The sequence below is a fragment of the Pleurodeles waltl genome, chromosome 4_2 (assembly GCF_031143425.1).
Source record: "Pleurodeles waltl isolate 20211129_DDA chromosome 4_2, aPleWal1.hap1.20221129, whole genome shotgun sequence".
In the NCBI taxonomy this organism is placed as follows: Eukaryota; Metazoa; Chordata; class Amphibia; order Caudata; family Salamandridae; genus Pleurodeles; species Pleurodeles waltl.
In genome coordinates, this window is record NC_090443.1 from 51,440,551 (window position 1) to 51,462,770 (window position 22,220).

Sequence of the window (22,220 nt, forward strand, 5' to 3'; positions counted from 1 at the left end):
TGTGATTTGTCTGAGGAACTATCACTCCACTGGGTGTCCTCTGAATTCTTTGAATGTTCACCAGCTCTGTAGGTCAGAGGAAAGGAGGAGGCTCCAAGAGTATACCCTCATCAAAAGCTGATGCTTGCTTCTCTGCTGTGAATTTAGGCTATGGTGAGAATGGCAGCTGGTTTATCTTATTACAGATCAGGCTTACAACCCTTTTTACCTGTGCCCCTTGTTGGGGTGGTTAGGATTGTGAGATGGGGGAAAGCAGCCTTCTTGTACTGCTGCGTAAATCCACATTCCCTAACTGTTATCCTTGCTGGCTCCCAAAGCCCTCATTATAAGATGTATGTGCGAGCAAGTGTTGTATACTACAATTTTGTAATAGTCTCTTGGCAGGGTGGCAGAGTGAATGGTGTCCTAAAGTGAATATAGTTTTAGGTACTCTTTGTCCAGCTTGTGAAGTGCAACTTGCATGCTACCACCCCACTTGTTGCCCCAGAGACAATATATTGTTATATTCAGTGGGCAGAGGAATATATATCCTCACCTCGGCAGCCTAGAACATTTTCTCAGCACAGCACTCTGAAGCATGTCATGTTTGGATTGTAAAGAAATCTAGCCTTAAGTTGTACTGGTCTCTTGCAGTCGCCCCAAAGGAAGGGTGATTACTGATTTGTTTGCGCAGTAGTCTGCACTTCACCTAGACTCAAGGAGATCTGAGCATCAGCCTAGCAATGTGTCTGCAAGGAACAGAACTCTGCGTGCAATATTTTGCTCAAAGTCAGGACCAGGTATAGGATTTGCTGCTATGATTTACTTTGGGAAAAGAGGACTGTGAGGATGGAGAGTAGCTTGTCCTGGGTCAGAAAGGCAAAGAGCACAGCCCAGCCGACCGAGGCTTGCATGGATGCCAGCACAAGAGCACACTCTCCAGGAGCACTGGAATCGTGCAAGCCAGCTGGCCAGAACTGGCCCAAGACCATCAACATCCTAAAGGCAACCAAGGTCTTGCAGATAGATTTCTGGGATTAAAAATGTGGCAAGAGTACATAGTCCCCAACCCTTTCTAAGACAATGGTGGGGCAGGCCTAGACATGAGTTACAATTTCCTGTGACAGAGACTGCCACTTTGAAGCTTGTACAGTTGGTGGCCACAAGCCACCCTTTCAGTAGATCGTCACAGCTCCTCCCAGGCAAGGCTCTTTTGTCCCCTTTCCAAAGACAACTTCACATGTTCCAGCAGGCTGCCATGTGACAGTTGGCAATTATTTCTAAAAGGGCTACACAAGGCTCTAGGTGGAAAATGCGAGCTTTCTACATATGGCATTTTCAAAATCCAACATTACCATCAGTTTAGATTTTACATTACTAATTTGAGTGGCTGAACCATGGTTTTAGCTTTTCTCAAACTGAATTTATACATTATAAAGTATTATAATGTAATCCAGTGCTTTTCCATAGGACAGCGAGTCTTGCCACAGTGAAAAACAAGTTTAGTGATTTTTGTTGTTGTCAGGACATGTTAAATGTAACAACATGCCTAACTTTTTGAATACCGTGCAGCCTTCCTTATAGGCATGTAGTGCCTACCTTAAGGGTGAGTTACCAGTATTAAAAAGGAAGGTTTGGGCCTGACACAAAGTTAATTTCGCCAGGGAGAATTTGCGGTTTAAAACTGGACACAGGGGCAGGCCTGAAGACATGTTTTGGATCGTCTCTTTTCTGGTGGCACAGTGGGCGCTGTAATTTCACTAAAGACATTTAGTTTACATGCCCAGGGTACCTGAAGTCCAATATACTAGGCACTTACAGGTAAATTAACTAGTAAAATATACTAACCAGGGATTAGCCAAATCTACATTTTTAGGGGTCAAAAAATGTACACTGGACATCTGCACCTCAGTGCTCAGTCAATAAACTAACACTAAATCTAGCACAAAGTGTGCAGGGTCCTGCAAAAAGGGCATTACCACATGTCAAACTGGGGACAGTAATATCCCTTGACTGTTTCAAACATCCATAATTCTGAAATTAACACTCACTGGAGGGCATGCAATCTTCCTCTCTCCTGGTCCCAAAAGAGTTGTTTTGAGGTGAAGAGCTTCTTTAGCCATAGTGTGAATCTTCTGCAGTGCATCATTTACCTGCATCACGGCTTTGAGTGGACTGGGCGCCTCCAGGTCTCAGACCTGGCAGTGATTACAATACGCTGAAATGGATTGGGCTCTGTATTTCATGTTCTTAACTTTAGTGGAAGAAACACTGATCAATTCCTGAACAAAGAACGTAAACATGTTAAAGTAATCCATTCCAGCAATTTAGTTCCTGTTCATATTTCATGTTTAACTTAATCTTGCATTCTCTAAGTGTTATCTGTTCCCAGTATGTTGTGTTTCTGTATTTATTTTCGTTGAGGATATAACTCTTGTATAGTGCATACTCTGCACTGAGTTTTCTCCAAGTGTTAGCAACAGGCCACAACTAAGAGCTGTCTGGAGCCGCGGCTGAAAGCAGAGCGAGTTTCCTCGAATGAACTTTCATGACTATCGAAGTTATTTGAGGGAGAAATGCAAATATACAGCCATTCAGAAAGAAAAAAAAAAACAATGGCAGACCAGTCCAGCTTCATAAAGCACTGATGAGTACTCCCGTCCAAACACCATCATCTTGCAACACACATGCTGCAAATCAGTAGTTTGCCAGCAACATATTCAACCCAGATTTACAACTTTAAAGGATCGGCGGCAATCTTCACTGACTGCAGTGCCAACGTCCCTTCAGATGGATTTCGCAACTAAATGAAAATGTCACTTACCCAGTGTACATCTGTTCGTGGCATTAGTCGCTGCAGATTCACATGTTGTGCATAGCCCGCCACCTGGTGTTGGGTCGGAGTGTTACAAGTTGTTTTTCTTCGAAGAAGTCTTTCGAGTCACGAGACCGAGGGACTCCTCCTCTTTTGCTTCCATTGCGCATGGGCGTCGACTCCATCTTCGATTGTTTTCCCCGCAGAGGGTGAGGTAGGAGTTGTGTGTGTTAGTAATAGTGCCCATGCAATGGAGTGAATAAGTATGTACCAATTAAGGTTTAAGTAATATATTTACAAATCTACAAAGTTGAAGATAACTTCCAAACGGCTACAGGCTCCCGGGGAGGCGGGTGGGCACATGTGAATCTGCAGCAACTAATGCCACGAACAGATGTACACTGGGTAAGTGACATTTTCAGTTCGATGGCATGTGTAGCTGCAGATACACATGTTGTGCATAGACTAGTAAGCAGTTATCTCCCCAAAAGCGGTGGCTCAGCCTGTAGGAGTGGAAGTAGTCTGAAATAAAGTTCTTAGTACGGCTTGACCTACTGTGGCTTGTTGTGCGGATAGCACGTCTACACAGTAGTGCTTAGTAAATGTGTGAAGCGTAGACCATGTGGCTGCCTTACATATCTCGTGCATTGGAATATTCCCTAGGAAGGCCATGCTAGCGCCTTTCTTTCGGGTTGAGTGTGCCCTTGGTGTAATGGGCAGCTCCCTTTTTGCTTTAAGGTAGCAGATTTGGATGCACTAAACTATCCATCTGGCTATACCCTGTTTTGATATTGGGTTTCCTGTATGAGGTTTTTGGAATGCAATAAACAGTTGTTTTGTTTTTCTGATTTCTTTTGTTCTGTCAATGTAGTACATTAGTGCTCTTCTGATGTCTAATGTATGTAGTGCCCTTTCAGCTACCGAGTCTGGCTGTGGGAAGAACACTGGTAGTTCTACCGTTTGATTTAAGTGGAACGGTGAAATAACCTTTGGTAGAAATTTAGGATTGGTTCTTAGGACTACCTTATTTTTGTGTATTTGGATATAAGGTTCTTGTATTGTAAACTCCTGAATTTCACTTACTCTTCTTAGAGATGTGATGGCGATGAGAAATGCAACTTTCCAGGTTAGGAATTGTATTTCGCAAGAATGCATGGGTTCAAAAGGTGGACCCATGAGTCTTGTTAAGACGATGTTGAGGTTCCATGAAGGAACGGGTGGTGTCCTTGGTGGTATAATTCTTTTGAGGCCTTCCATAAACGCTTTAATGACAGGTATCCTAAATAGTGAAGTTGAATGGGTAATCTGCAGGTATGCAGATATTGCTGCGAGGTGTATTTTAATGGAAGAGAAGGCCAGGTTCGATTTTTGTAAGAGTAGTAAGTAACCCACTACATCCTTTGGAGATGCGTGTAATGGTTGAATTTGATTATTATGGCAGTAGCAAACAAACCTTTTCCATTTGCTTGCATAGCAGTGTCTAGTGGATGGTCTTCTAGCTTGCTTTATGACTTCCATACATTCTTGGGTGAGGTTTAAGTGTCCGAATTCTAGGATTTCAGGAGCCAGATTGCTAGATTCAGCGATGCTGGGTTTGGATGCCTGATCTGTTGTTTGTGTTGTGTTAACAGATCTGGCCTGTTGGGCAACTTGACGTGGGGTACTACTGATAGGTCTAGCAGTGTTGTGTACCAAGGTTGCCTTGCCCATGTTGGTGCTATCAGTATGAGTTTGAGTTTGTTTTGACTCAATTTGTTTACTAGATATGGAAGGAGAGGGAGAGGGGGAAAAGCGTACGCAAATATCCCTGACCAGTTCATCCATAGGGCATTGCCTTGAGACTGCCTTGCCTGTGTGGGTGTCTGGATGCGAAGTTTTGGCATTTTGCGTTCTCCTTTGTTGCAAATAAGTCTATTTGAGGTGTTCCCCAAATTTTGAAGTAAGTGTTTAGAATTTGGGGGTGAATTTCCCATTCGTGGACCTGTTGGTGATCTCGAAAGAGATTGTCTGCAAGTTGATTATGGATCACTGGAATAAACTGTGCTATTAGGCGAATGTGGTTGTGAATTGCCCATTGCCATATTTTGTGTGCCAGGAGGCACAGCTGTGTCGAGTGTGTCCCCCCCTGTTTGTTTAGATAATACATTGTTGTCATGTTGTCTGTTTTGACAAGAATGTACTTGTGGGTTATGATGGGTTGGAATGCTTTTAACGCTAGGAAAACTGCGAGCAGTTCGAGGTGATTTATATGCAGCTTTGTTTGATGTACGTCCCATTGTCCTTGGATGCTGTGTTGATTGAGGTGTGCTCCCCACCCTGTCATGGAAGCATCTGTTGTTATCACGTATTGTGGCACTGGGTCTTGGAAAGGCCGCCCTTTGTTTAAATTTATACTGTTCCACCATAGAAGCGAGAGGTATGTTTGGCGGTCTATCAACACCAGATCTAGAAGGTGACCCTGTGCTTGTGACCATTGTGATGCTAGGCACTGTTGTAAGGGCCGCATGTGCAGTCTTGCGTTCGGGACAATGGCTATGCATGAGGACATCATGCCTGGGAGTTGTAATACCATCTTTGCCTGTATCTTTTGTGTTGGATACATGGTTTGTATAACTTTTAGGACATTTTGAACCCTTTGTGGACTTGGAGTGGCTATTCCCCTTGTTGTGTCTATTGTTGCTCCTAGGTATTGCTGTACTTTGCACGGCAGAATGTGCGATTTTGCATAGTTGACGGAGAAACTGAGTTTGTAGAGGGTTTGTATGACCTGATCTGTGTGGTGTGAACACTTTGTCAGTGAGTTGGTCTTGATTAGCCAATCGTCTAGATACGGGAATACGTGTATTTGCTGCCTTCTGATGTGTGCAGCTACTACTGCTAGGCATTTTGTAAAGACTCTAGGTGCGGTTGTTATACCGAACGGCAATACTTTGAATTGGTAATGTATTCCTTTGAATACGAACCTTAGGTATTTCCTGTGCGAGGGATGTACCGGTATGTGGAAATACGCGTCTTTGAGATCTAAGGTTGTCATGTAGTCTTGTTGTTTTAGCAATGGTAACACTTCTTGTAGCGTGACCATGTGAAAGTGTTCTGATTTGATGTAGGTGTTTAGTGTTCTGAGATCTAGGATTGGTCTCAGTGTTTTGTCCTTTTTTGGTATTAGAAAGTACAGTGAGTAAACTCCTGTGTTTATTTGTGTACCTGGTACCAGTTCTATTGCGTTCTTTTGCAGTAATGCTTGAACTTCTATTTCCAGAAGGTCTGAATGCTGTTTTGATATATTCTGTGTTTTTTTGGTGGTATATTTGGAGGGATTTGGAGAAATTCTATGCAATAACCATGTTGGATAATTGCTAAGACCCAAGTGTCTGTTGTTATTTCCTCCCAAGATTGGTAATACTGACTTATTCTTCCCCCCACTGGTGTTGTGTGGAGGGGATGAATGACCTGTGAGTCACTGTTTGGTTGCAGGTGTTTTTGGGCTTTGAAAATTTCCCCTGTTTCTAGGGAATTGTCCTCCTCTGTACTGGCCCCGAAAGCCTCCCCTTTGGTACTGTCCCTGGTAGGTAGACGGTGTTGAATGTGAGGTACTGGCTTGTGTGGCCTGACCCCAAAACCCCCCTCTGAAGGTTGTTTTGCGGAAGGTGCCGAAAGTGCCTCTGCCCTGCGGGGAATAGAGTGCGCCCATGGCCTTGGCAGTGCCAGTGTCCTTTTTTAGCTTCTCAATTGCCGTGTCCACTTCAGGTCCGAACAATTGTTGCTCATTGAATGGCATATTGAGCACCGCTTGCTGTATCTCCGGTTTAAAGCCAGATGTTCGTAACCACGCGTGCCTTCTTATGGTTACTGCTGTGTTAATTGTTCTTGCAGCTGTGTCAGCTGCATCCATAGAGGAGCGTATTTGGTTATTGGAGATGTTTTGTCCCTCCTCAACCACCTGTTTCGCCCTTTTTTGTAAATCTTTGGGTAGATGCTCGATGAGGTGCTGCATCTCGTCCCAATGGGCTCTGTCATATCGCGCTAGGAGCGCTTGAGAGTTAGCGATGCGCCACTGGTTTGCAGCTTGTACTGCGACCCTTTTTCCGGCTGCGTCGAACTTGCGGCTTTCTTTATCCGGAGGTGGTGCATCGCCTGATGTGTGAGAGTTGGCTCTCTTGCGAGCTGCCCCTACTACAACTGAATCTGGTGGCAGTTGTGAGGTGATGAAAGCAGGGTCTGTGGGCGGTGCTTTATATTTCTTTTCCACCCTTGGTGTTTAAGCTCTACTCTTGACAGGCTCTTTGAAGATTTGCTTTGCGTGCCTTAGCATTCCTGGGAGCATAGGCAGGCTCTGGTAGGTGCTATGGGTGGAGGAGAGGGTGTTGAAAAGGAAGTCATCCTCGACAGGTTCCGAGTGGAGCGACACGTTATGGAACTCTGCTGCCCTAGCTACCACCTGTGAATACGCTGTGCTGTCCTCTGGTGGTGAGGGCTTGGTAGGATATGCCTCCGGACTGTTGTCTGACACTGGGGCGTCGTATAGGTCCCAAGCGTCCTGGTCACCTTGGCTCATGGTGGTGTGAGCTGGTGAGTGTGACGGAGTCTGTGCCGGTGATATGTAAGTTACAGGTGGAGGAGAGGGTGGCGGAGTTACCTTCTTCACCACTTTTGTTTGTAGTGTTTGTTCCTGTGTTTGGAACTCAAGTCTCCTTTTTCTCCGAATAGGGGGAAGGGTGCTGATCTTCCATGTTCCACTCTGTATGAAGATCCGCTTTTGAGTGTGGTCTACTTCAGTGGACTGTAACTCTTCCTCGAATCTATGTTTGCGCAATTGAGAGGACAGTGATTGCTCCTCTGAATATGAGCTGGTAGTTGGCTCGGTTGCCGGTCGTTTCGGCACCGAAACTATGTCCTTACTCGTTTTCGGCTCCGAGGCGACTTTTCTCTTTTTTGGAGTCGAAACCTCTCGGCGTCGATCCTCCTCGGTGCCGCTGTCTCTGCGTCGAGCAGCTTCGGTTCCGCCGTCTCGGCGTCGATCTTTGTCGGCAGCACTTTCTCGGTCCTGAGATTGCTGCGTGCCTGTGTCTCGACCCGAGTCGGACGATCTCGGCACTAGTTCGGCCTTTTTCGGTGCCGATGGGCGGTCACCGACTTTATGGGTTGAGCCATGGCCTGTTGGCAGTGGCGTCCCCTGGGCCTTGTCTGTTTTCTTGTGTGCTGGCTTCGACGTCTTACTCACTGTTTCGTGGACGTCGAATTCCTCCGAGTCCGATTCATGGATAGAGAAGGCTTCCTCTTCTTCTCCTTGTTCCTCGAACTCTCGGTGTCCTGTCGGCGTGGACGCCATCTGTAATCTTCTGGCTCGCCGGTCACGGAGGGTTTTTCGGGATCGAAACGCTCGACAGGCCTCACAAGTTTCTTCCTTCTGCTCGGGCGACAGGCACAGGTTACAGACTAAATGTTGGTCTGTATATGGGTATTTGTTGTGGCATTTAGGGAAGAATCGGAACGGGGTCCGTTCCATCAGCCTCGATGTTACACGCGGTCGGGCCGACCAGGCCCCGACGGGGGATCGAAAAGACCCCGAAGGGCTACCGGAGCTCTTCACGATTCGATGTCGATTCTATCTAACCCGATCCCGAACGCAACAATACCGACGTAATTTTCAGAATTTTAAACTATCTTTCCGTTCGAAAACCCGGAGCGAAAAGGAACACGTCCGAACCCGATGGCGGAAAGAAAACAATCGAAGATGGAGTCGACGCCCATGCGCAATGGAAGCAAAAGAGGAGGAGTCCCTCGGTCTCGTGACTCGAAAGAGTTCTTCGAAGAAAAACAACTTGTAACACTCCGACCCAACACCAGATGGCGGGCTATGCACAACATGTGTATCTGCAGCTACACATGCCATCGAACACATATATATTACCATAAGTGCCATGCTTTTGGAGCTTAGATAGTCCTGGGCTATACTAGGTCTGGTAGTAAAATAAGAGGGTACCAATGTGAGGTTTCGACTGGAGGAGGGGCTTTACCTTAAGCCACAACCACAGGACGATTGTTACAAAGTTTTGCGCTTTAGTTCAGGTTAACCATCAAATAATAGTATATGCACAAAAAATAAGTAATTTAAATCTTTCAAAATGTCTACACTTTCATGTTAAACCAATTCATCCTCCTCTCTGTATTTAAACCTACTTGTTTCTGATCTTCTACGGACTCTTGTGCATCTCTTTAGTTTGTCAAACACTTAAGAGCCCTTTACCAAATGCAAAAGGCATTTGCATCAACAATAAATTTCCTGTGTTGGAGTGTACAATAAACCCGTTTAGTGACCATAGGTGTTCAATATTTGCGCGTACACAGGGCTCAACAAGGATGAGTTACCTACTGGGACAGTTAGCTGGGGCAGGTCCCGGAGTGGGTGTTCAAGCTTGGTCCTAGTACAGAAATATTGTGAGCACAGACTTGTGAAGAAAGTGTTCATTATTAACCTGTGCACAATGTATGAAGGTGGATCATTACCTGTCGAGGTGGTTGGCTGGGACGGGCCCCAGTGTGAGTGGCAGCCCCCGGTCCTTCTCCAGAAGTAAGCGTTTTCTTTGCCGTGGAGGTGAGGCTAGGAGTGGAGGAACAGTCGGGGGTGGACGGAGCAGAGGTTTCGCTGGGACTGGTAGCAGAGGTCACAGAGCTGCAGCGAGATCTGCTGGAGTAGCTGTTCTTTGGATGGGACACTGGAAAAGAAACAGCAGTTGAATCAAAGCAGAGAAAAAAGTGTGAACTCAGAAATCAATACTTTCACGCCCCTTTAGAATACTGCACTATACTGAAAACTGCAGGTGTGTAGTGTCTTGCTAATACCTGAATGGCTTTGCAGTGTTTCATTTTGTGCTGGTTGGAAGAGTCCATGGTTGCTGGATAACATATGTTGGAAGCGCACACTGTTCCAGGCAATCCTACCACCCCATTTATCTGTAAGTTTCATATCTATCACTAGATCTCAGGACTAGGATCATCAAGGGCCTCAGGGGCACTGGGGCTTATGGCCGAAATGTACTGAAAGAGTTTAATGTATAAGCAAGTGCAAGCACAGCAGTGGGACTGTGCTGACAGGAATGTGTGGGAGCGTCGGTGTCAGAAAGGATGTACAGTGACAGAGTTATCAAGAAGATGAAGTGCTGGAACAGTAGGTCCTTTAGAAAAGATCACCACTTGAAACCTGTTATCTCCTTGCTGAACGGACCCCACAACTAAAACTCTGCCATGGTGTAAGCTACTGGCCTCTGGAAGGGGAACAGAACGCAATCATTAAAGAATCATATCTGTGCCCCCAGCTAAGAAATAAGCAGGGTCCCCCTGAAAGACTGTGATATGTGCACACTATTTAAATATGAAAAGCACACTTCCCCGGGGTCAAGGAGTCATTGGGAAGCATTCTGCAATGATGCAATACATCAAGCGAAAATATTTTGGCATCTATATACAATCCCTTAGCACTTATCCTTTTCATTTCCATCAGAAATAAAATCAGCAAAATGTTGGGTATCTAAATGGCACTTTTTTCGTGGTAACACTGTTCAGTAATCAATAAAGACACACTCTTAATACAGTGCAACTTTTGTCACCTGAAGTGAGCTTATTTTACCCCGTCGGGTCTTGAGATATTGGCAGGGGCGGCTCCTACGATATGGTAGAGGAGCGTCGCTCCCTGCCAGCAGCAACAGGGGCTGCAAACCTTCAGAAACAAATCCTCAATAAACACTGTTTATTGTCGTTTTTATTTCTAAAGGGGCAGGGACATGGGGGTGACGAGCATGGAGCAGAGTGCACAGAGCACTCGCCTCTGTGCGCATGTATGCTTGACCGGCCGTCTAGGGCCGGCCAAACACACATGCGCACAAGGGCTCTCTCCAACCCGGCACTGTGTAGCCGAATTTGAGAGAGCCGGCACAGGCTCCCAAGTCTGTGGCTGGAGCGCCCTGGCTGGGCACTCCAGCCAATTATAACGCTGCTCTGAGCACTGAGCAACACCATGATTGGCGCAGGGCAGGCTTGGGGCCTGTGCCTGGACTGTGACGGCAGCAGCGCAGCGACGAGATAAGTATATTATTAATATATATATATATATATATATATATAAATATCAAAAGCGAAGTTGTCCTCATGTGAAAGCGCACTCCCAACAGGTTATATAAACGGGAAGAAAAAACAAAGCCAGCAACTCACAGTGAATTCATTAAGCAGTTTCATTATTCCGGGCCTTAGGTTATAAAATCATCTCTGGACACGTGTTTCTAGGTCAATCCTTTCTTCAGCAGAGAAAAATATAAAAGTGTTTCACCCTCGTAGGTGCAGCCAGTGCTGGAAGTGTTCCAGGCATTTCTTTCTTACTGAAAAGACCGGCATGGCTTCAGCTTGTCTAATTACAGGCACCTGATTAGTCTCTTTAAATACCAGTCCGCCCCAGTGGGCCTCTCAAGTGAGTACAGTGCATTCTGGTTATGGCGGTCCTGGTGATTAGACAAGCTGAAGCCATGCCGGTCTTTTCAGTAAGAAAGAAATGCCTGGAACACTTCCAGCACTGGCTGCACCTATGAGGGTGAAATACTTTTATATTTTTTTCTCTGCTGAAGAAAGGATTGACCTAGAAACACGTGTCCAGAGATGATTTTATAACTTAAGGCCTGGAATAATGAAACTGCTTAAAGAATTCACTGTGAGTTGCTGGCTTTGCTTTTTCTTCCCGTTTATATAACCTGTTGGGAGTGCGCTTTCACATGAGGACAACTTCGTTTTATATATATATATATATATATATATATATATATATATATATATATATATATATATGGAAAATGTCACTTACCCAGTGTACATCTGTTCGTGGCATGTTCCGCTGCAGATTCATATGCTATGCACAGTTCCTGCCATCTAGTGTTGGGCTCGGAGTGTTACAAGTTGTTTTTCTTCGAAGAAGTCTTTTTGAGTCACGGGACCGAGTGACTTCTTTTTCGGCTCCATTGCGCATGGGCATCGACTCCATCTTAGATTGTTTTCCCGCAGAGGGTAAGGTAGGAGTGATAGAGTGAGAACAGAAAGATGTCCATGCAATGGGATAGAGATGTATGTACAAAGCTTAAGTAAAGGAATGTTTATATACATATGTACAATTTTAATTATAACTTAAACGGCTACAGGCCCCCGGGGAGGACGCATGTGAATCAGCAGCGGAACATGCCACGAACAGATGTACACTGGGTAAGTGACATTTTCCGTTCGGTGGCATGTGTAGCTGCAGATACACATGCTATGCATAGACTACAAAGCAGTAATCCTCCCCAAAGTGGTGGTCAGCCTGTAGGAGTTGAAGTTGTTTGAAATAGTGGTCTTAGTACAGCCTGTCCTACTGTGGCTTGTTGTGTTGCTAACACATCTACACAGTAATGCTTGGTAAAGGTATGAAGTATGGACCAAGTGGCTGCCTTACAAATCTCTGTCATTGGTATGTTTCCCAGAAAGGCATTGTTGCTCCTTTCTTTCTAGTGGAGTGTGCCTTTGGTGTAATGAGTAGTTGTCTTTTAGCTTTAAGCTAACAAGTTTGTATACACTTCACTATCCATCTGGCTATGCCTTGTTTGGATATAGTGTTACCAGTATGGGTTTTTTGAAATGCAACGAATAACTGGTTTTACGGAATGCTTTTGTTCTGTCGATGTAATACATTAGAGCTGTTTTAATATCTAATGTATGCAAGTGCTCTTTCTGCCACTGAGTCTGGCTGTGGGAAGAAGACTGGGAGTTCCACTGTTTGGTTTAAATGAAACAGTGAGATGACTTTTGGTAGAAATTTTGGATTTGTGTGTAGTACAACTTTATGTTTGTGTACTTGTATAAATGGTTCTTGAATCGTGAAAGCTTGTATTTCACTAACTCTTCGTAATGAAGTGACTGCCACTAAAAATGCTACTTCCCAAGTTAAGAATTGGATCTGACAAGAGTGCATGAGTTCAAATGGTGGGCCCATAAGTCGTGTAAGTACAATATTAAAATTCCACAGGGGTACTGGTGGAGTTCTTGGGGGTATGATTCGTCTTAGACCTTCCATGAATGCTTTAATGACTGGTATCCTAAATAGGGATTTTGTCTGTCTATTTTGCAAATAGGCAGAAATTGCAGTGAGATGTATTTTGATGGATGAAAAAGCTAGAATTGCTTTTTGTAGGTGGTGTAAATATCCTACTGTGTCTTGTATGGAGGCATCTAACGGAGTTATGTGTTTTGCTTGGCAATGGAAAACAAATCTTTTCCATTTGTTTGCATAACATTGCCTAGTGGTAGGTTTTCTTGCTTGTTTAATGACTTTCATACACTCATTTGGCAGGTTTAGATAGCCAAATTCTAAGATTTCAGGAGCCAGATTGCTAAATTGAGCATCGCTGGATTGGGGTCTCTGATCTGCTCCTTGTGTTGTGTTAACAGATCTGGCCTGTTTGGGAGCTTGACGTGAGGTACTATTCAGAGGTCCAACAGTGTGGTGTACCATGGTTGGCGTGCCCACATTGGTGCTATAAGTATTAGTTTGAGTTTGTTTTGACACAGTTTGTTGACTAGAAATGGAATGAGTGGGAGGGGGGAAAAGCTTAAGCAAATATCCCTGACCAGTTGATCCATAGAGCATTGCCCTAGGACTGAGGGTACCTGGACGCAAAGTTTTGGCATCTTGCGTTTTGGTTTGTGGCAAACAGATTTATGTCTGGTGTCCCCCACTGACGAAAGTGTTTGTGTAGTACCTGGAGATGTATTTCCCACTCGTGAGTTTGCTGGTGATCTCGACTGAGGTTGTCTGCTAATTGATTGCGAATTCCTGGAATGTATTGAGCTATTAGGTGAATGTTGTTGTGAATTGCCCAATGCCACATCTTTAGTGCTAGGAGGCAAAGTTGCAATGAGTGTGTTCCCCTCTGTTTGTTTAAGTAGTACATTGTTGTCATATTGTCTGTTCTGACAAGAATGTGTTTGTGAGCCAGAAGAGGTTGAAAGGCTCTTAGTGCTAGAAAGACTGCTAGCAGCTCTAAGTGATTTATGTGTAGCTGCTTTTGCTTGCTGTCCCACTGTCCCTGTATACTGTGATTGTTGAGGTGTGCTTCCCACCCAATCATTGACGCATCTGTTGTGAGAATGGCGTGAGGCACAGGGTCTTGAAAAGGCCACCCTTTGTTTAAATTTGTGGGATTCCACCACTGAAGCGAATAGTGTGTTTGGCGGTCTATCAACACTAAATCTTGGAGATGACCCAGTGCCTGCGCCCACTGTTTTGCAAGGCACTGTTGTAAGGGCCGCATGTGTAACCGTGCGTTTGGGAAAATTGAGATGCATGATGCCATCATGCCTAGGAGCTTCGTCACAAATCGGACTGTGTAGTGATGATTTGGTTGTATTTTTGGCAACATGGTGTGCAATGATTGTACCCTTTGTGGGCTTGGACTTGCAAGCGCCCTTTGAGTGTTGAGTGTAGCTCCCAAGTACTGTTGAACTTGGGAAAGTTGCAGGTGTGATTTTTGATAATTTATCGAAAACCCTAGTGTGTGTAGGGTATCTATTACATAACGTGTGATGTTGTCACTTTTTTTGAGTGTCGGCCTTTATTAGCCAATCGTCGAGATATGGGAATACATGCATCTGTTGTCTCCTTATGCATGCTGCGACTACGGCAAGGCATTTTGGAAATACTCGGGCGCTGTTGTTATCCTGAAGGGTAATACCTTGAATTGGTAATGTTTTCCCTGTATAACAAACTTGAGGTATTTTTTGTGAGCTGGATGGATGGGTATGTGAAAATACGCATCTTTTAAATCCAGTGTTGACGTGTATTCTCCCTGTTGTAGTAATGGTACTACATCTTGTAGTGTCTCCATGTGGAAGTATTCTGAATGAATGTTGAGGTTGAGAGTCCTGAGATCTAATATTGGCCTTAGCGTTTTGTCCTTTTTGGGAATGAGGAAGTACAGGGAATAGACCCCTGTTCCTCTTTGATGATAAGGCACTAGTTCTATGGCTTGTTTGGTTAATAGTGCCTGCACCTCTGTAACATTTCCAGATGTTGAGATGATACTTTGTGCACTTTTGGGGGAATATCTGGGGGAAAATGTGTGAATTCTATGCAGTAACCATGTTGGATAATTGATAGTACCCCATGTGTCTGTTGTGATGTTTGACCAATGATTGTGGAACATTTTCAGTCTTTTTCCCACAGGGGATGTGTGTTGGGGGAAGGTGATGGCAAAGTCACTGCTTGTTGTTAGTGGCTTGCTTTGCAGATTGGAATTTTCCCCTGGATTTGGGAAATCGCCCTTTGAAGGACCCTCGAAATCCCCCTCTTTGATATTGTGTTTGGTATGAGGGCTTTGTTTGTGAGGTGGATGGCTCGCAGAGCTGTGGCCTGAAACCCCCCTATACTGAGGCTTCCAAAATGTCCCTCTGTATTGGGATGAATAAAGCGCTCCCATCGCTTTGGCTGTGTTGGCATCCTTTTTCATTTTTTCTATGGCTGTGTCCACCTGTGTGCCGAGTAACTGCTGTTGGTTGAAGGGCATGTTGAGGACAGCCTGTTGGATAGCTGGTTTAAAACCTGATGATCTGAGCCATGCATGGCGCCTAATGGTAACTGCCGTATTTATGGTTCTTGTGGCAGTATCAGCTGAGTCTAACGCTGACCTTATCTAGTTATTTGATATTGCCTGTCCCTCCTCTACTACTGCTGGGCTCTCTTTTGGTGTTCTTTGGGGAGATGTTGAATAATGTCCTTCATCTCATCCCAATGAGCCCTGTCGTATCTTGCGAGGAGGGCCTGTGAGTTCGCTATGCACCACTGATTGGCTGCTTGTGACGCTACCCTCTTTCCTGCACCATCAAACTATTTACTTTCCTTATCTGGAGGGGGTGCATCTCCAGAGGACTGCGAGTTAGCTCTTTTCCTCGCCGCGCTGACCACTACTGAATATGTGGGCAGCTGTTGCGTGATAAATACTGGGCCAGAAGGTGGTGGTTTGTACTTCTTTTCTACCCTTGGGGTTATCGCTCTTCCTTTAACCGGCTCCTGGAATATCTGTTGGGCATGTTTGAGCATACACGGGAGCATGGGTAGACTTTGGTATGTTGCGTGTGTTGAGGACAATGTATTAAAAAGAAAGTCGTCCACAAGTGGTTCAGTGTGCATGCTTACATTGTGGAAAGCTGCAGCCCTAGCCAAAACCTGTGTGTAGGAGGTGCTATCTTCAGGTGGAGAGGGCTTAGATGGATAGCACTCTGGGCTGTTGTCTGACACTGGGTCATCATAAAGATCCCATGGATCTGTGTCTTGATGTGACTGCATAGTGTGTGTGGGAGACTGTGAAGTAGGTGTAGTAGGTGGAGAGACAGTTCATTGAGGCGAATGAGCAGGAGACTGGGCTGGAGAAAAGTGGCGTGGCAGAGATTGCTCTTTTGGCACTTTAGCCTTTGGCTGCTCAGTGTCCATACGTCCATGAAATGCCAGCTTTCTTTTAAATTTGAGGGAAAGTGCTGTGAGGATCTTGCCAGTATCCTTGTGGATCTGTATCCTGGCTTGTCTGTCATTAAATTCCTCCATTTATTGAAGCTCTTCCTCAAATCTATGGCTTTCTTTAAGCTGTTTTGAAAGTCCATGTTCCTCAGTATATGATTGTCTTTTTGGCTCCGAAGCCTTTTTTTCTGTACCGAAATGCCCGGGGTGGTAGTAGGCCTTGGTTCTGAAAGAGACTTTCGGGGTCTCGACTCAACAGGTCGGTGTCTAATTTTTTCGGAGACTGGGTCTCGACTCGAGTCCAAAGACTTCAATGCAGGTGTGGCCTTTTTCGGTGCCGAAGGTGTTACTTGGTCACCACTTGATTTTTTCCGGGTGGAGCCATGGCCTTCCGGCAGTGGCGCCCCGAGGCCTTTTGTTTGGTCTTGGTCTGGGTCGGAGCAAGCGTACTCACATGCTGACCCGCTGTTGGTGGTCAGTCGGATTCATCCCAATCGGATCCTTGAACGGAGATGGCGGTGTGGATCATTTCCTCTTCTTCTGCGTCGAGGTGTTCGGTGCTCTTGGACGCCATTTGTATGCCTTCTCGCCCTTCGGTCTCTCAAGGTCTTCTTGGAACGGAAGGATCTGCAGGCCTCACAAGTATCCTCTCGGTGATCTGGTGGCAAACACAGATTACAGACCCGATGTTGATCTGTGTAGGGATACTTGGCGTGGCACCGAGGGCTGAATCGGTACGGGGTCCGGTCCATGAGGCTTCTACGCTTCTTGCGGTCGGGCTGACCAGGCCCAGGTTGGGCGCGGGTGCCCCGAAGGGCAACCGAAGGTGTGTGACGAGGTGTCGATGAAAGATATGGCGCGATCGAGAACAATACCGACGAATTTCAGTGAATTATAAGTTTTCTGAATCAAACAGCCGGAGTGAAGAGGAACACGTCCGAACCCGATGGTGGAAAGAAAACAATCTAAGATGGAGTACATGCCCATGCGCAATTGAGCCGAAAAGGAGGAGTCACTCGGTCCCGTGACTCGAAAAGACTTCTTCGAAGAAAAACAACTTGTAACACTCTGAGCCCAACACTAGATGGCAGAAACTGTGCATAGCATGTGTATCTGCAGCTACACATGCCACCGAACACACACACATATATATATATATATATATATTTGTATTTTTGTTTTGCCTCCCCCGCAACTATGCCTAGTCGCCAGCCGCGACTGGATATTACCAAGAGGACAAACAAGGAAAGAACGGTCTGAACTCTCTTCTGGGAGACAAATTAAATTTATTATTTGATGAACAAGTCTTCAAATGCCAGTTCATCAATTTCACTGTCCAATATTACATAACTGTAAGGAGGAATGTTTGATGGAGGGAGAGAGGGGTGGGTATTTGCCTCTGTTGTCAAATGAATCAAAACGTCATTGCAAACAGACGGCTGCTGTCTGAAGTGGCATGTCCGCTGTCTGGAAAAGGGCAAGGAGTAAACTGGTATTAGTTGTCACAGGCGACGGTATGAGCGTGTGCCACAAGCGCCTTTCGAACATTTGCTGCACACATTCTTTCGCTCAGGACCCCAGATTTCTTACCTTGACCAAAAAGGTTAATGCTGTTCTTTAGAGGCTCCAGGTCACAGGTGAACCGTGCTGACCGACCGAGGTCTTCGTCATACTTTCGCTCACTGACAAAGTGCTGTATAGAAGAGAAAGAAGCAATGTTAAAATGATAAGGATGGCAGAGGTACAAATTACTTCACTGGCACAGCAGGGGGTAGGCAGATACAAGGATGGCACACTGCAGGTATAAGAGGGATGAGTGACAACACATACAATGTTAGAGGGATCCCTAGCACAGAAGACATTACAACTTTGGCTTTGAAGGTTTTAGAGGGCTGGAACAATGTTCACCTTGAAGACAGCTAGAGCAATGGCACAAGACTGAAGCATGGTACCGAGAAGGGAGCATGAGATCAGGAGATACCTAGCAATAAGGGAATGGGGAGTGCAGGATTGGGAAGAGTGAGGAGAGATTGGGAAGGGAGGGGGAAAAGAGGGCAACGATCATGGGATAGGAGGAATGAGACTGGGAGAGTCAGGAAGAGTGGTTTAAGATTAAAATGACTATTGTACACAAAAAGTTTGAAAACGAAGCTATTTTTGTTGCCCTTAAGTCAGCATGCAACCACTCTTGAAACCTTCCATAGGACTGTCATCTGAGATTTAAAACGACTGGGGTCCTACAGGATGGTTACCTTTATATCAGCACGTAGTTCTGCAAGCTGCTCCTCAGTCATTCTAACTGCCACATCTGTCAGCTTTTTAAGGTCCTCTGCCTTCTTCTGGCGTTTCTTTAAAATTTCCACTGCAGTAGAAAGCAAAAGTCAGAACCAACACAAAGTCAATGACAACACCACAACCAGCACTGCAGAGAGATCACATCAGCAACCACAGCTAGGCAAAGGCAGAAGCAGGCAGAATAAATCTGGAGTGAGACTGCTGTCAATGGCAATGCCATCAGACAGAGCCTAGTCTGCAAACAGAGACAACAACAAGGGCCAGCAAAGAGATACCATTTTTGATAAGTATAAGCAAATGAAAAGAGAAACAGTGGTAGCAATAAAGGTGACCTAAACTGTCTGTTTACTTCAGCTGACGATGGGGTCAACCGCACAAGCCACCAGGCTGCTTGTTGCCACACACTCGTGAGTACCTCACACTAAAGCCTGCACTGGCAGGAGACGGAAAGACAGAGCTTGCTTTTCTGGTATAGAAAACACATATGACTGATGTTACTCAAAATGGGAAAAACAATCTGGAATCAGGAAAATACCTACTAGCTTCTGCTTTTACTTTGTCCATCTCTGCCAGCAACGCAACTTCTCGGTCCATGAGGCTGAAATCAACCAGACAGAAGGATTCCAATGACATACAATTGCTTACAATAGTTTTTTAGCAGTCAAATATCACATACGCACCAAGGTTTAAAGCAGGATACTGTGACAAGCATAGACTAGTACAAAACTCAACACAAGACACAGGTTACATGTCAAATCATCAAATTACACCCTCAACAACAGATGTAGAATATCCAAACAGTACCAGTACAAAAAGACAGTCTGAAAGACATGCCATTACATATTAGAAATGATGAGCACAACCAGATAAAATGAGGGAAGCTAGAGAAGACATGGCAGGAAAGAGTAACACTTGAGTAAATGGCAGTAAGGGCCCGGGAGGTACTAACAGATACAACATGTTTATGAATTATACTATATATTATTTCAAGAGAATGCCCCAGATGTTATCAAATATCAACACATTCTTATCTATCTAAAGGACCACAGAAATCTGACCTTAAAACCATGCCTCAATAAAAGGCTTCTTGGCTGACTTACAGTATTGCAAAGTTTCATGATTTGCATACCTCAAGCACTTCAAACTGGTACAACATTTTCGGCACCAAAGCTAGCTTCAGTAACATTTTCAATGCTGATTGATACTGGTCGTAAAACCATCTTTCAGTGGAAAAGTTACAGTTGTTCACTTGAGTTATGGGGGCTGGGTGAGGAGGAGTTGATAATATGGCACTAAAGGTAACATATCACTCTTAAGGGTTGCAGCATCACTTGGGCATGTGGTCTCTTTTCCACCCCTTTTTAGGTCCAGCATAGCAGCGTGCAAGAGCTGCTTTTCTGACGTGTTGTTATGTTTCTGGGCTTTTAACCACACCCACCTCCCGCCTATCACTACCACTCATTTGTGGGCTTGCCCTTCATAAAATCCTTTGATGACATTGGTAAATGGTTTACATTTTACCTCCTTGGGGAGAATTTGTGACTTGGCCATCGCCCCTGTTACATGGCTAACTGTACTTTTGCCGATAAGTTTGACTGCGACAGAAATTATTTTTCCTTTTGTGTGTCTCTTCACATTGATGCTCATGGCGGCTGTGAATCGGCTTGCTTATGTGAAAGTGTTTTACTTTTAATTTTCAATTTAAGTGGCAAGAAAAGTCAGATTAGGAGTTTACAACCCTAATAGATCTAACTCGAGCAAAAGTGAGAACCACTTCATTGCAAAAATGCTTGCTAGTATTTATTAGTGCCTTGAGGGCTCTATAATAGAGAGTTAGTATCTGTTTGTGGAATGATCCAAGTAGCCTGGGAAATATTTTTGTGAAAATCCAGCATGAGGATCCAGGAAGTCCCTTTTTGGGAATTTTGGGAAAGTGTACTGTATTAGAAGGCGTCATTACTTTCTAAAAATGGCATCAACAAAAGGTTTTCTGTGCTGAGATTGGCATCTTCCCAGCTTTCAGGTACAGGCAGAGTTGTAAAAAAAATAAATAAAAAAAAAAAAAAAAAAAAAGTGCTTGTCAATATTTCCAATTTTTGTGGTTTTTGCCTAGTTGCGGTTTGGGGGGAAAAGATGTGCGGACCCTATAGTTGAACCTATAAAGCAAGTACATTTCTCAAAAGGAGAAAAAAAATCTGAAATTCAGCAAGGGATCATTGGGGTAAATTGCACCTGGTTACCCTGAAGAAACTAACCACTGAAATAAAAAACTAATGAAAGTACTGAGGAAAAAAACAGAAGTAGGTAACAATATTTTCATGTGTATTTCTTTACCCCCAATGACCGATCTACAAAAGTAAGAAACCGTTAGATATATCCGATTTCTTCATGCACAGAGATATATACATATAGTGTTCGAAGGTTGTCCAAATACATGCAGTACTCAGAGTCATCATCCGAGCAGCAGCTTCTAATGATTTTTTAATATGTACCAACCATACATTAATTCACAAGGTAAAAATCGTATAAATAAAAATGAGTACGAAGGAAAGCTATGGATTGTTTAAATGTGCCCAAGAATCTGAGTTTAGGAATATAGTTTATTTGTAGTGCTCTTTAATTTGTAGTTACCCATAAATTCATTAGATGTACGTATTCTTCCTTGAACACTGACTTACACTTGGAAGTCAGATAAAGAGAAATTCAATAGATAATAACAAAATGCTCTACTATTTTATATTTCCAATATTTTATTGATAAAAACCTGTTCCTGCTTGTGTGGGTGAGCCCATCACCAGTGATAAGAAACGCCCCAACATGCATCACACAAACATCAACATTTTCCACTGAATTTCATTTTCTTTTTTTTCTTTTCTTTTTTTTTTAAAGAGATGTGGGTAACAGTGATATTTGGGCCCGGGGTGGGGTGGCAGCCAGGGAAACCTACCAACTCCAGACTTTCTCAAATCTTTTGACACCCAGGTCAGTCCAGAGTAGTTTAGCTTGCACAACTTTTTCGACCTATACAAACCTCAAACTTTGGCTAAAATGACAGAATTTTCTCAGGTTTCTATAGCAATTGTTTTAGACTCAGAGAGGATCGACAAACCCCCTACCACTCAGCATTCCCACACTTCTCAGAATTAAAATGTTACCCCACTTGTAAGGGTAGGCCGGTCGCCAGTGGTAGGAAAGGTCCCTAAATACACAGTGGAAACATCAAGATTTTCCCATTGAATTACAATCTTTCAGGAGATGTAGGTAGCAGCATTACTTGGGTGCAGGACAGGGTGGCACCTAGAGTAACCTTCCTACCATACACATTCTGAAAACTAGACCCCCAGGCCAGTCTAGGGTGGTCTGTCTTTCGTGGATCCCACAACTTGTTCTTATCCAGAACACCTAGGAAACATCAAACTTTAGCTAAAATCAAATTTTTCTCAGGTTTCAGTGAGATGAAAGCTTTGGAATCTGTGGAAATCCACACCACCCAGTCTTCCTACACATTTCCAAATAAACAAGTACCCAACTTGTGTGGGTGAGCCTATTGTAGTGATGTGTATTTTGACCACTGACTTCGTGTTGCACCACTCTGCACCTGGCTTAGCT

General features: G+C 44.4%; 1 protein-coding gene across 3 annotated transcripts in view; it reads right to left on the minus strand.

Annotated features, from left to right (window-relative positions):
- The window catches only part of SPATS2 (spermatogenesis associated serine rich 2), a 277,452-nt gene that overhangs the window by 36,405 nt on the left and 218,827 nt on the right, over positions 1-22,220 (minus strand). For all 3 annotated transcript variants that reach the window (XM_069230615.1, XM_069230616.1, XM_069230617.1), the window contains 4 exons: positions 19,151-19,209; positions 18,569-18,678; positions 17,907-18,009; positions 9,302-9,510 (listed from right to left, as the gene is read on the minus strand). In XM_069230615.1, the coding sequence (XP_069086716.1) occupies positions 9,302-9,510; positions 17,907-18,009; positions 18,569-18,678; positions 19,151-19,209 (481 nt within the window). The remainder of the gene's footprint in view (positions 1-9,301; positions 9,511-17,906; positions 18,010-18,568; positions 18,679-19,150; positions 19,210-22,220) is intronic.